Source organism: Perna viridis, chromosome 4 (genome assembly GCF_037379345.1).
Source record: "Perna viridis isolate PV_CMFRI_1.1 ecotype Kerala chromosome 4, ASM3737934v1, whole genome shotgun sequence".
Taxonomy (NCBI): Eukaryota; Metazoa; Mollusca; class Bivalvia; order Mytilida; family Mytilidae; genus Perna; species Perna viridis.
Genome location: NC_142448.1, coordinates 40,634,339 through 40,649,613, shown reverse-complemented (window position 1 = coordinate 40,649,613; position 15,275 = coordinate 40,634,339). Strand labels below are relative to the sequence as shown.

Sequence of the window (15,275 nt, the reverse complement as noted above, 5' to 3'; positions counted from 1 at the left end):
AACTTCGTGTGTTGTTGTGAACAAGTAATCTTTACTTCCTTTCAAAAGGAAGTAAAGATTAACTTCAAAATTTATCTCAACAATCGCTGATGTCGGCTCTGTTAATAAATTGCTAACCTTAAAACTGACGAGCAGATATAGGTATGGAAAGCGCCAAATTGTAGAGATTGATGTTCAAAAACTGCCGCATTCAGTGTCGATCACTGGATTGACTAGTTCTCATAAACGTCAGAAACAAAAACGTTCGACACCCTGTCCTTTCAATGATTAAATTGTCTTGTAGTACCATATAGCATTGGTGTTACATGAGTTATGAGATGTCAGTGATGCATGTAACCAAAATTAATTCTGAAAAGTGACGATTGGTTTCTCGGCATTTTTCGTCTTTACAGAATGTAAATCATCCTAATAGATAAAACACCCTTGTTTCAAGATATACCCTACTTTTTCAATATTTTACCTTTGGCCAAAGGTCAAGTTCTGGTCTATATGTGGGTAATTTTGATACAGCCACTGAAGCGACCTATGCATAAGAGTTACAATACAACAATTTATTTGAAAACTGGTCAGTGCTAATGGTCATTCTTTGAATCCAAGGATACAAGGTTTAACTTAAGTTATAATTCAAAAAAGTGACAGACAACATAACCTGCTTTTGTCAGTCGGCTCTTTGTAGCAAAAAAATACTTTGGAAATGTATACGATGATTTTAAGCAGTGAATATAAGTTCAAGGTTTAATAAAATTGCGTCATTCTGATGTATCAACAACCGGCATGGTGCTGTCTTCATGTCTAACTCTTTTAGGATTATTTTATACTGTTTAGATATACGAGTCTGATTTTCCTCGATCGGGACTCTTGTAGCAATACATCTTCATTTGTCGACTATGATTTTGACGAGGGGACGGATGGTTGCTATATATTATTGTTTGAATATATCCAAAACAACCTAGTTTACATGGTTGTTATTGTTACAAAACGAAAATTCTTTCATTGGATAGGACCACATACATGTACACAAACTGTACATACGGACCATTTGATCGCAATAAAAAATGAAATAAAATGTGTGTCATTGATCGATTAGTTTCTTCTTTATATAACTTCCCTTATTGACTTACCATGAAATTTAATCACAAACACAATCGTCCATTGATGCAGAAATACAATAAATGAATCTACGCTTTCAATATAAATAATCAATCATATCAGGTGATATATGTAGGTTTTAGGATTTTTAATTTGTTTTTTTTCTTTCTGTCAAAATATTTAGCAACACACCAAACATCTTTACAAACGGACTTTAAATCTATAAATAGTAGAATAATAAATTTATATGGCAGTCAGACTCAAACTGATATCTTACCAGTAGACTTACAACTTACTTGTTTCAATTAGTGGATAACTCAAAATACGTCATGCAACTAATGAGACGTTGGAAAACATCGGAGGATTTATCATCGACCCAACCATGTGGATCTGTTTCAAGGTTAACTGGACAACACAATTCCTCACTAATTAAGGAGAATGCGAATTTTAACGATTTCATTAACACAAAGAACAGTAACTTTTATGGAAATTTAACAGCAACAGATGTATGTACTGTGGTAAGTGGTTATTTAATTGTGACTACAACTTAATCATTAACATTCAGAACCACCACACAATATGATAAAGGTACCGATTGTATAACAACACAATTACTTATTTACCAGTATATACATAAATTCTGGAATTTTTAATCGACAACATATTTGTCAAATGTGGTGGACGTGTTTTTTTCCAAAAGAACGATCGGCATTCCAGTGGGAACAAACTGTGCATTCCCATTAATTGCTACAAGATTGAAGTCATCACTACAGACGTTTTATGGTCGCCATCATGAACTCGTGGGTTGTTATCTGCTCCATGAAAACTGATTTATTCAAAGGGCCATAGATTTCCTTTTCTCGTGTGTCTATCCCGGACTTGACTTTTTATGAGCAACTCGGCGGGTGTTTTTAGAAAGCAGAGGACGCTTACCCTACTGGTGCACCTGGTCATGCTCCCACTATATGGTGCGATATGTATCAATTCTAAATTTGACCTATAATGAATCTGACCGGTCTTTGAAAGCCTTATTTTAGATACAAAAAGTATGCAAGTATGCATGTATAGATTTGATATGATGAAGAGTTGTTTAGGTACTATTGTGTAAATGATTGTGCTTACCATGTATGTCACAGGTCTTTTAAAGAAAGGAACAACACTTTACCTTAACAATAAACCGTATTCAGCATCTAACTTTTGAGACCTTGACGTCAATTTAAAAACAAATGTGGTAAATGTAAAAAAAAAAAGCCATTGTGAAGTCATAAAAAGATATACTTTAAGATGTTATTCAATTTCAAGTATGAAATGCAATATATATCGTTTTAAAGGAAATAAAGAGCTGGTTTGGTTATTACGTCGCAGGTGTAAAAAAGGAGACCGTTCGGTTAAATTTCTATTGAATAAACTGAATACAAAGTTATAAAAAATTAGTATTTTGAAGGTCAAAAACTGACTAAATTTTACACTAGAAATCTCTGATGTAAAATTCCACTGAATGTCCATATTATGAAAAAGCACACTGAATAAACGATCAACTGATGATAAATCCGTGCTCTCGCTGACTACGATCGGATATAACTTTGATATCGGACGATTGGTTAACTTAATTTGGTATATATACATGTATCGATGATTCCAAGCTTTGAAGTGCTGTTTATGTCCTGAATGTTGTTCCCATGTGCGGTATGATACTCTCGCAGCGACGTAAGGTACTTCGTCTTACAGCAATTTCGAAAGTGGCTAAGAATTTCATTTTATTTTTGTTTTTTCTCATTCAACCTGTGAAATGTGCAATGGTACAATGTTTATTGATGTATTGTGATCTGACGGTAACAGTAGACACGAGACTCGATGTACATACAGAAGACGTGACGGACGTTGGATTATTTAACCAACAATCACCTTTTTTATCTTTGAATATAGAATGATGATCAAGACTGTGATGACTGTGATAATGAAGAATTATCAACACAAAAACAAACTGAAGAAAAACCGAAAAGAATCGAGGCAGTATGCAAACTTATCAATTTAAAACGTTATCCCCACAAATATGCCAAAGCTATAACTGGAAACTGTTCGGTAAACAATTTGATGCAATGGAAATATTAATTAATTTGACCCCTGGCACAGCTTTGCATCCACAAATCGTTATACGGGGCCTTATTTGATAAAATAATTTCTTCTATTTCTTCTATTTCATCATACACCACATTTGGTTATCTCAATCTGTCATTTAATATTGTCCTTAAAAAATAACACTGTGTATTTTGATAGCCTACTACTAATTTCTAGTTGGTGGTTTCGTAAATAAATAGTTCAATTCAAAATGGACTACCATCATCAAAAGTAAAATAAATTGTAGATTCAAATTAAAGATCAAATTTAATATATTCGAGAAAAAATAAAAGGTTGTTTTCGACATTATTTTAGAAAAAGTTTCCAAAGCTATATAGGCTTTTGGGAGATGGCGAACGAATAGAACGCGGCTTGTCTGCAAAAAACCCAACTGCCAGAAAAGAGGTTGCATATCACGTTGCGTTGGGGAGTTCAAGATGCTGGAAATCGCAATTCATTTCAACTTGTAGTTCTCGTAGTTCAGCTGAAACTTTTCGGCATCTTAAGATGAAAAGTTCATATAAATATGGCAATAAAGACATAGCGGAAATCGACGTTGGAAGTTTGCCTGATGATGTTAAAATCATTGACCTAACCGAAGCCACCTTAAGAGAACAATTTGAAGTCAAAGACGAGAAAATAAATACAAACTTTCATAAATATGCACAAAGTCACTCTGAGGTTTTATTGACTGGAAATGTACCATTTTTATGTCTAACACTACTGCAATTCACTGGTACTGATCCAATATCTGATTCGCATTCGGATGCTTCCTTTGATTTTGACCGTGTGTCTTACGATGATGACCATTGGTTTTGATATTTGCACTTATTTTTAACATGTTTAGTTTTAAATTTACTTCCCAAGTACTTTTCCTATTTACGATTGAATTTTGAATACGAAGGAAAGTGCATTTTAAAATAAGACTGCTTGAAGTAGAACTACATTGTTTCTCATTTCGTTATCGTAAAACGTGCATACAACTTTGCATATGTATTTGTTAAGTTCTCACAAATTCATATTTTCTTGGCATAAAAGTTCAAACATGTACAATAATTGTTCAAAGGTGTAAAGGTAAACTATGAACGCAATACTAAGCTTAAATTAACTATAAAATATTGCCTTGTAAGCATGCAGTATTAGTAAAAACATTCCAGCGTTTGTATTTTAAGTCGTCCTACTAGAGATTCCCACTAAATTGACGAACAAATGGATGTACCGATATGGGTCATCTGTTTTGTTTTGTGGAATGACTATAATTACCGTATAAATAATGATCAAAGTAACGTTAAACTCATTTCTATTTTAATAGAATTATAATCAAAACGAATGTAATGCCTTTACAATCTGGGCCTTTTATTCATGCCACTGAAAATCGAGTTATAATTTCATACGTACCTTTCGTTCTGTTATCAAGAAATATGTATCGCTGGTATTTTAACGGGGAGGAAATTTATAAATGTTAATTGTCGCCCATTATGTCTTCAGCTTCATTTACTTTTTTAAGGTTTTCTTGTAAAAAAACACTTCTTCTATTTTATTATGTAATCAGAATAAGAAAAAATAAACTATGTATTGTGAATATTTGTGAATGTTTTTTTATTTTTTTTTTTTCTGTGTAAAATATTTGCAAAAGCAACAAAGCATTTAAACATTATAAAGGCAAATAAAAAGTACTGAATAACACTTGTTATATAAATGAATTTCGAATTTAAGATATGGACTTCTTCATTGCTGTGAATTAAAATTTTGTTAGATGCAAGTACATTTCAGTCATTTTGCTTTTAATGTAATGCGAAATTTAATTGGATTAGAATGCAACTTATATGGTTTAGTGTATATCGGCGAAATGAAAGAAAGATTAAACGAAATAATGTGCGGTCATCGTTCGGCTAATAACACCGCCAAATTCCCGACAGTTTATCTACATTTTAATCAAAAAGATCATTCAATCCTCTCTATGACAATTCGTATTTTAGAAAAAAATTACCATCCTACGAACAGTCCCGTTCTACGTAAAAACAATCGTAGGAAAAGGGAGGAGTACTGGATACGCAGACAAGGTACTGCAATACCTTACGGATGGAATGACAACATCAAAAGAAAAGGAAACCTTTCAAGCCAAAATAACAATAATAACAATATGGTGAATTTGTTTGACAAAAATCCAAGACGGGAAAGGAGTCACTACACGTCACCTAAGTTACATGATGTCTCCATAGATGGTCTCCTTCCTTTGATAAAAAAACCCTCTTGGACTTCATCACATTAAAACTAAACTTTATTCTATACCTCTCACACTACTACACTCCCTTTACAAAATAAGACTTGACACTCCTCTTTCTGACCCCACCTCATCATTATACAGACTTGTTGCCATCATTTTTTATATTGGGTTCCAAAGACTATTTAAACCAGTTTGTGTGAAAAGTCAAGATGAAGACAAACGATCATTTCCACTACATTTTTTCAACAAAGGTATAGATGCAATTAATTTGACTAGCATCCTCCATAAAAAAACGTTATCAACAAAATTCCCCCATATTTCAAAGACAAATCCATACTATTTCATATTCCTGTACTTCACCCATTGCATCAAAAATTTTCTGTTATAAAACATATAAAAGGCTATTGCGGAACCTCTCGATTGAGGATTCAAGGCTGAACCACCTTACTGTTCTTGCAAAAACTTTCCATTCAAATATGGTCCATCTGGCCATTCGTTACGGGCTATTTAACCATCATCGAAAACGAATCTCTGTGTAATAAAGGTCCCAAGTACCATGAAATACGCTCCATAAATTTGAACTATAACTTTCAAGTTCTTATGGATGCCGTCGACGACTATGCAAGAAAATGGATAAAACGAGAACAAGACACTGATTCTCTGTCAGAGTGACTAAAGGCCGTGAAGTCTTTAATTTTGAAACGAATGAAAGCTTTAAGTTGGTCAATGAGTGCCAAGGCTACATCAGTTTTCAAAGATCTCGATGTAGTAAAAACATTGTCTACTATACATGACAAATATGTTGTCGTACCAGCAGTCAAACCCAAAACAACATTGTTGTTGTCTGCAAAACGTTTTACATCCAATATTTATTATCAGAGGTAGACGTAGAAAATAATAGCAGTGATAAGACCTATACTGCTACCACACTTTCCAAAGAAGAGATTGTGGAAAACCATAAATCTGTGCTATCCTTTTTTGGTCTATCTACCAAACACGATGATTATGATTTACCGTCTATGTACTGGATTCCTTAAATCACAAGAATCCATACAAAACAACGTTTCATAGCTGGATCTGCAAAATGTACCTTCAAACCTCTTTCAAAACTTTTAACTTCTATACCCATAACTGTCAAAGAGGGTCTGCAGTCCTACCACAACACTTGTTATTCCCGTAGTGGTATTTATTCAATGTAGATTCTGAAAAAATCGAAAGATCTTCGGGAGACAATCAGTTCAAGACTATTATCTGAATATAACAGCATTAAAACCTACGATTTTTCAACACTGTATACTTCTATTCCCCATACTCAGTTGAAATCCCGACTTAAAAACATTATACATCGTTGTTTTTCAAAAAAAAACAAAGATGGCACACATAGATACAAATATATAGTTCTTGGTAGAGATTCCTCATACTTTGTAAGAAATAATTCCAAATCATTTTCCAAATATACAGAGGAGGATCTTTACAAAATGCTGGAATTTTTAATCGACAATATATTTGTCCAGTGTGGTGGACGTGTTTCTCAACAAACAGTCAGCATTCCAATGGGAACAAATTGTCCTCCTTTCCTTGCTGACCTATTCCTTCACTCTTATGAGGCCGACTTTATAGCTGATCTGATCAGAAAGAAAGAATATTGTTTGACTAGATCCTTTAATCTCAGTTTCCGCTACATAAATAACATATTATGTTTAAAGATAAGTGAAGTCAGCCTCATATATTGACCTACACCTAGAAATCAATGGTAAAAGAAAATTATTGACCAAACCTTACGACAAACGCGATGACTTTTCATTCAGAATTGTCAACTTTCATCTGTTGCAACATCCCTTCAGCACCTGCGTATGGAGTGGTCATACCACAACTCATATGTTATGCCAGAGCGTGCCGAAACTACGCAGACCTTTTGTATCAGTATCACACTAGAACTCTAACAAATAGGCTTCTGGAACTGGTATATGTTGCTACAAGATTGAAGTCATCACTACAGAAGTTTTATGGTCGTCATCATGAACTCGTGTTTCGTAATGGAGTATCCATCTGACCATGAAAACTGATGATTGAACGGGTCATAGTTTACCTTTCATCCTTTCCTCTACCCCGGATTTGACTATTTATGAGCAAATGGGCGGGTGTTTCTAGAAAAAGCAGGGGACGTTTACCCTACCGGTGCACCTGGTCTATGCTCCCGGATTTTGGTGGAGTCCAAATTGCTCTTTTAATTTTGTTACTTTGTATGTATGATTTTAGTTACTTTATGTTCTTTGTTGTGTATGTCTGTTTTCCATGTCTGGTCTTTGTCCCTGGATTGCATTCTTTTGATTACCGCTATAACCTTGGTTCCCTTGATTAATCTTTAAAACTTTAATGACTGGAGATTTTGACAGGGGTATTTCGTGAAGTTTTGCCGATATGTATACCAATGTAAAGTAGACTCGGCGAATGACTGCTTTGGTACTAAATTATTACATGACGGTTGAGTATATCTCGAGACAAAGTCTGAGTATCAAGTGCATGCATACCACCCTAAAGTGCAATCAATATGTGTTATATTATACTGAATAGCATTAAGTGCATGACCGGGTAAATTCGGAAAAAAGGTGGATAATTTGCATTCATAATAAATATCTAATAGTTACCGAAATCTTTATATAAAAGTTACATTGAGAAATGTACAAAAATACAATCTTCAGCGGTGATGAGCGTGAATTACTTGACAAGCAACGAAGAAAAAGATTGTAACATAACGAAGAAGTCCAACGTCGTGCATAATTCTTCGTTTTTGTTTTTTTTTTTTGTTGTTTTTGTTTTTGTTTTTTTTTGTTTTTTTTTTGTTTTTGTTTTTTTTTCGTTTCGTTTTGTTTTTCTTATTTTTTTTTGTTTTGTTTATGTTCTGTTTTTGTTTTTTGTTGTTTTTTTTTGTATGTAACTTCACTGAACACTCTATTACTTAAACTATGCTAAAGACGCGTCTGAAGATTCAGGATAGGTGAGGTAAAATGCCGAGCTAAGCGAGGCGTTGCAAAACAAACAAAAAAGATGTAGAATTCGTGATTTTATGCAAATATGTTTTTTTCCCCATTTTTGGAGGAATGGGGCGTTCGCCTGGCACGCCCTTCATTTGATTCGCGCTTAATTGAAATGCTTCACACGTTGGGTGTTAAGAATGAAAAAATCCGCATGGATATATATGTTCAGATACATGTGTGATAAGTATAAATTTATTTTACACTTAAGATCTAGTATCAGCGTGCTAATATTACGTGCATGTTTATTTAGTTACTTGTATACAAACACCTTGGATTAAGAAAGATTGAGGTTTTAAAAGAAGAATTTTGAATAATTATAGGACAATATCTAATGTAGACAGCTATAGACTATCAACATACACATATAGTACATGTATTTACTGGAAAGTAGCGACTGTAAATAAAACTTGTATATAAAAGAGAAAATATTGTGACAAAAAGCGTTGTCAAAGCAAATGACATAACATAAAATTGTTTGGCTTTTGAAAACATTGGACATTCATTTTATTCTAGGAAGATCTAGTTCGTTGCGCTTTTATTAGTCGTACGTACTTAAAATTATAATGTTTGTGTTGTTTGCATATGCAGGAACATTATCAATACCACAATTCAATTCCAATCTTATTGTTGAAATTTATACATTAGACACACATTAATTTAAACACAATAACTGAAGTTTCGTGATATGATGTGGGGCGATTGCCTTGCCTTTGAGCGTTTAAAAAGTAACACATGTTAGTTCACTCTTAGTGACATTGTTATTCTGCACACAGGTGTTTCATGAAAATGTGCTTCCTTCTATACATTATCATAACCATTTAACTACATTTTTTTTCAAAATTTGACACTAAATAGTATCCAAACTTGGAAGATTTTAAAATCATATGCGTATAGAACGCACTTAAGCCTGTCTTCATTCGAACGACATTCGGGTTGATAATTCGACTAATTCTAGACTATTACCAAATAGCTGGGATTTAAAATATGCATTTTACATTTACTACCGCAGTTGCAAGCCTATAAAGGGGTTCGGGGTTGTAAACCCCGTTTTTATTGCAAAAAGGGATATGCAAAATAAGGATAAAAAACGAGTTATTAATTATGTTGTATGCCACTTTTTCTCCGGTCAACCCTCTTTCGTAATCTCTGTAACCGCCTTTGTTGTCACATTTAACTGCTTATCGAAAGTACTGCACAGAAAAGGAGAATCACAACGTTGTGTTTATTTTGATCTCCAATAAAGATATGAACTTTTAAATAGATTAGCATGATTCGACGATTTTTATCTGCACTAATTTTACATAATGTATTCCGTCACTTTAGGTACTGTTGCGCTTCTTTTACGGCGAATTCCGTCAAGTTATTAGAAATATGTACTAAGTGTAAGTCAATGATATGTTTAACCTAAATAAGGATCACTTTTTTTTCACATAGAGCCATTTAACTCTTGATTTTAACTAGTATCACATTAAGATAAAAAAGGTAAGAATATGTTTATTGAAATTTTATAGTCGTTCTGTAACTTATTTCAGAATTTGTGACATGAATTAAACTTTAACAGGGAAACTTCATTTCCATAAAGTGAGGTTATCGTTCCACATGTTTGCAAACACATTTAAATTGATAGTTCTGTGTTTTCAAAGCACTCCATAGCTTTTTAGGAATACTTGTGTTTTAATATTTTTTAATATTTGAACAAGGAGTACATGTAATTCTCCTCTAAAAATGCTTTTGCCCCATGTGGTTACAGTTTTTTTAATAACGTACTAGCTCTGATATGAAAGCTGTATATGCTGAAGAGGGAGTTTATTTATGTTTAATGATGGTATCAAAAAATAAAAGGCAAAGCATAATTCATTAACAGTAAGTCACTCTGATAAAAAATGTATTTCCAAACAATATCCATTACACACACACACACACACACACACACATACGTGCAATAGTATGAAAGTGGGGACACACGATTTTTGGTATGTAATTGGGTACTCACATTTCTAAGGCCACTGCATAATTAAAATTTTGTAAGTGGCTTTTATAGGTTATATGACAATTGATTGGCACGTCGGAATCAACATAGTTATGCTTGAATCTACATGATAAACAGTATGACAATGGGACATTATTTTTCACACTGAGGACATTAGCACACATGATCAAATGGGGACTTTTTCACACTGAGGTCATTGACACACATGGTCAAATGGGGACTTTTTCACACTGAGGACATTAGCACACATGGTCAAATGGGGACTTTTTCGCACTGAGGACATTGACACACATGGTCAAAAGGGGACTTTTTCACACTGAGCACATGTGACAACCACGATCAAATTGACTCCGTTGGACACATACTCATTTCAGTGTATTATTGCTTCACTACCTACTCAATACAGCGCAATAAGGCTTCACTACCCACTCATCGATTCAGCGCAAGTTTTGGTCATCATTGATACAGCGCAACATTTTATGTTTGTCCGACTATCTTACAAACAAAAAAAGAAAAAGACTACATTATCACTACAGATGTTGCTTTTTTTCACAAAAGTAAGACAAAGGGAACTCTTCTCTGTTTTGTTATTCCATGTTTTGTATTCAGTACCGATCTAATGAGTTAAGCCCCTTTTCAATTCAGTGTTATTGTTTGTTCTAATGCTGTACTGTTGTACCACTGTCCCAGGTTAGGGGGAGGGTTGAGCGCTCACAAACATGTTTAACCCCGCCACATACCTTGTGTGCCTGTCCCAAGCCAGGAACCTGTAGTCCAGCGGTTGTCGTTGGTTGCCATTTGTCATAAATGTTTTTCGTTCATTGTTATTGACATAAATTAGACCGTTCGTTTTCACTTTTGAATTGTTTCACATATTTTTATCTAGGGGCCTTTTATAGCTTACCGTACGGTATGGGTTTCGCTCATTGTTGAAGGCCGTGCAGTGACCTGTAGCTGTTTACTGTTTGTTCTTTCTTTAGTGGGAAGTTGTCTCATTGGCGATCTTACCACATCTTCTTTTTTTACAAAGTTGTATCTGTTATTCAAAATATTTGAAATTGAATAAATTATTTATTTATAATTAATATAAATATAAGATTTATATATAAGAATAAAATAAAGACATGAATGATAAAAAAAGTCAATTTTTCAAGCAGATAAATACTCTTCCATTGCAAATATTCTTAAACTTATCTCCATGTTGATGAGTTTAGGGAAAGATTAGTTAATGTAGTTGCAGATGAAAAAAAAAACAAAAAAAAAAAAGATATAATAAATACAATTTAAGTTATCAATAGCGATACAACATACAGGTTTCAGTTTTAAGTAATCTGTGGTACAGGGGGTCCAGAATATCTTGTGACAAAAAAAAAGAGCGTCATCTGCAATAAATATGGTCGTGTGTATTTTGTATTTAAATACTTTTAAACGAAACTAGGAGAATGCAAATGATGGCGTCCTTTTTTGTCAGGTACAATTGTAGTTGCAGATGGAGAAAACAGAACATTCGTTTAAAAAAGAGGATAACTTCAAACGGCGATCTACCTGCCTGCAAGATGTTTGATTCATAGATAGTGTCTTGCTAGGTGTTTGACTCATATATAATGGTAATACAGCAGTATTGCGAGAGGTTACATGAAAATAATATAAAGCATACCTATTGGAGGTGTTTGATGGACATTTTGGGATTAAATTGTTAAGAGAGGTAACAAGTTAATAAAATAATAAAATACAAGTTAATGTAGGGTAAAATTAATTTATTATATGATTGTATTTTTTCTTTGCTCTGATTGGCTGTAATTACCTTGAAAAGTATTGAGTATGTCCAATGTCTACCTAAAAATCGCCTTGCAGATAACGTGGACTGTAATTTATTTGTCAACCCGGTTTGCATAAAAATGGAATAAAAAAATCCAAATCATTTTTAAAATAAAACAGCCAATCAAAAATCACCTCGGCGGTAACGTCACTAACACGGACTGTAATGTCAACCCGGTTTAGATAAAAATAGATCAAAAACATCAAATCATTCTTAACATACAACAACCATTCAAATTTTATGACATTTTAAGAACTGTTGATACAATATGAACTTACCGGTATCTTCATCTAGAACTTGACATTTTAATTTCCCAAGTCAGCATTTAACAAATGTTCAAACATTACAATCAATTTCAATCTTAGAAAATAAATCTGGCCAGACTTGCCTATTAAAATCAATGTTCTTTGATTATTATTTATTATTTCTTGCCATTTTGAAGGGAAAAAACATATAATAAAACAATCATTGACACTTAAATAGGTTGCTGCTGGGATTTATTAACCCTCAAAAAGAAATATTAACCTCGACTTCGGCTCGGTTAATATTACTCTTGTTAAGTTGATAAATCCCCGTAGTAACCCATATTAGAGTCAATAATTGTATAATAGTAATTAGAGTTAGGGTAAACATAAAATTTATAGAGTTAAATAAGTGTTAGAGTAAAAATTAAAGGTTTAAGAAGGGGTTAGTGTGGGTAAAAGTTATAGGGTTAGGTAAAGAGTTGTGGTTAAAGTTAGGGTTAATGGGCAGGGTCAGGATTAGAGTAGAGGTATTGTGTACATGAAAGGGAAATAATTGAAATGGGGAATTTATCAATACGTTTACGGTATGAGTATTAAAGAGTTGGGGTATAGTTTGGGTTAAGGTACAGGCACGTGAAATAAAAAGAATGGAAATGGGAGAATATAGGTACATGATTTTCAAGGATTTTGAGTCATTAAACATTCTTTTTACAATGAAATCCTGGGTTTGACATTATGCTTAGCTATATTTTTGTATAACTTGTGCACCCAACATTATCATTATCATACTTCCTCCATCCATTCATCCATCCATCCATCATTATATGATCAATCAATCAATCGGAACCTGCACTTATCATCACATGGACTATGGACTACATACAGAACAACAGAAAAAACATGGAGGTTTGGACGAATATTAAATAAACCAAGATACTAAAGTAATTTATTTATTCAAATCATGTGTTTTCATGTGTCTCAGTTTTCCACATGTATTGCACGAATAAGGTTTTTCCCCGATGTATGTCCTTAGATGCTTCCTATTTGTCTGAAGACCATGCCACACTTTTGACAAGTATACGGATTCTCACCAGTATGTATTCTCATGTGGCGATCCCAATGGTTAAATTGTTTGAATTTTTGTCCACATTGGTCACACATGTAAGACTTTTAATCAGAGTGCGTTCTCATGGACTCGTTGTCTGAAATCCTGTTCGCATACTGAACATGTATAAGGTTTGATACCGGTATGTGTTCTCATGTATTTGTAGATCGTCTGTCCGACTAAATGTTTTGCCACATACTTCACATTGACATGGTTTATCGATTTGTATGTGTTCTCATCAGCACGCACAAGTTACACTTTTAATCAGGGTGGACAGGGTAGAGGGAGACAGGGAGAACGGAGATAGGGGAGGGAGAGTGGAGAGAGGGGGATAAAGGAGAGAAGGGGAGGGAGAATGCAGAGAGGGGGGAGGAAAATGCAGAGAGGGGGAGGAGAATGAATAGAGGGGAGGAGAGTTGAGAGAGTGGGGATAAAGGAGAGAAGGGGAAGGAGAATGGAGAGAGGCTCTGTTCTTGGCCCCTTGATGTTCCTTATATATATATTAACGACATTGGAGAAACCTTGTTGTCGCTAACTAGACTTTTAACTGACGATACTTTATTTGGATATTCCAGTAGCGATAAGAGTGAACTCGAAAAAGTAGTTAATTACGACTTAAGCGAATTAAATTCTTGGTCTAAGAAATGGCTAATGTCATTTAACCCGGATAAAACTAATAATCCCTAATGATTTTGAATTCATTTTTGACGATACCCCCATATCTATAACTAAAATCCACTAACACTTAGGAGTGACATTTTCCCACGATGCAAAGTGGGATGAGCATATTGACAAAATTGAAAAGAGTGCACGTAAGCAACTTGGTATACTACGAAAGTTTAAATTTATTATGAGTAGACAAAATCTACATAAGATCTATATTGTATATATTCGTCCACTTCTCGAATACGCATGTGAAAATTGGGACAATTGCAATCTTGGAGACACTCAGAGACTCGAGAAGCTCCAGCTTGAATTATTGTCACTGGGTTACCAATATTTACTCCGATAAACTATCTTTATCGTGAAACCGAATCGGAAACTTTAGAAACTAGACGGAAACGGAGAAAGCTACAATTGTTTTTTAATATAAATAAACATGAAGCTCCAGAATATCTATGCCACCTTCTTCCACCCTCCACCCAAAGTACCACGACTTGTCCACTTAGAAATGGATACGACCTAACTGTACCCTTTTTGACTCTCTCACAGGTAATTATTTTCCCCATCGACAGTCAAAGAATGGAACTAGATGAACTACGACTTTTTGACTGTTCGGAATGTCGCTGAGATTTCTAAGTTTAAACGGGCAATTCGAGATGAAGATGACAGAGTCTCCGTTCCTAAGTTATACGAATTCGGTCCAAGAAAATATAATACTATTCTAACTCAACTTAGATGTGGAGCTTCCTTCCTAAACTTTGATCTCTTTAAAACAACCCTAAATGTTCTTGTGATGCATCGGTTGAAGATGTAAAACACTTTTCCTTTGATTGTGAAAACTATTCAGAAATTATAACATCTTTACTTGGTATATTATCAGTCTTCAGAGTTCCCCTAAATGTTAAATTATTTACTGATGGTAATCAAAATCTCACATATCAACAAAATTGTGACGTCTTCAAGGAGGTCTATAAATTTATT

At 34.0% G+C, this 15,275-nt stretch overlaps 1 protein-coding gene across 1 annotated transcript; it reads left to right on the top strand.

Annotated features, from left to right (window-relative positions):
* Positions 1 to 1,378: 1,378 nt before the first annotated feature.
* LOC148620087 (uncharacterized) lies at positions 1,379 to 4,789 on the top strand. Its single transcript, XM_088580669.1, has 3 exons — positions 1,379 to 1,607; positions 3,016 to 3,102; positions 3,523 to 4,789. The coding sequence occupies exons 1-3, from the start codon at positions 1,419 to 1,421 to the stop codon at positions 4,024 to 4,026; spliced, it is 780 nt and encodes a 259-aa protein (XP_088436795.1). The 5' UTR covers positions 1,379 to 1,418; the 3' UTR covers positions 4,027 to 4,789.
* Positions 4,790 to 15,275: the final 10,486 nt, after the last annotated feature.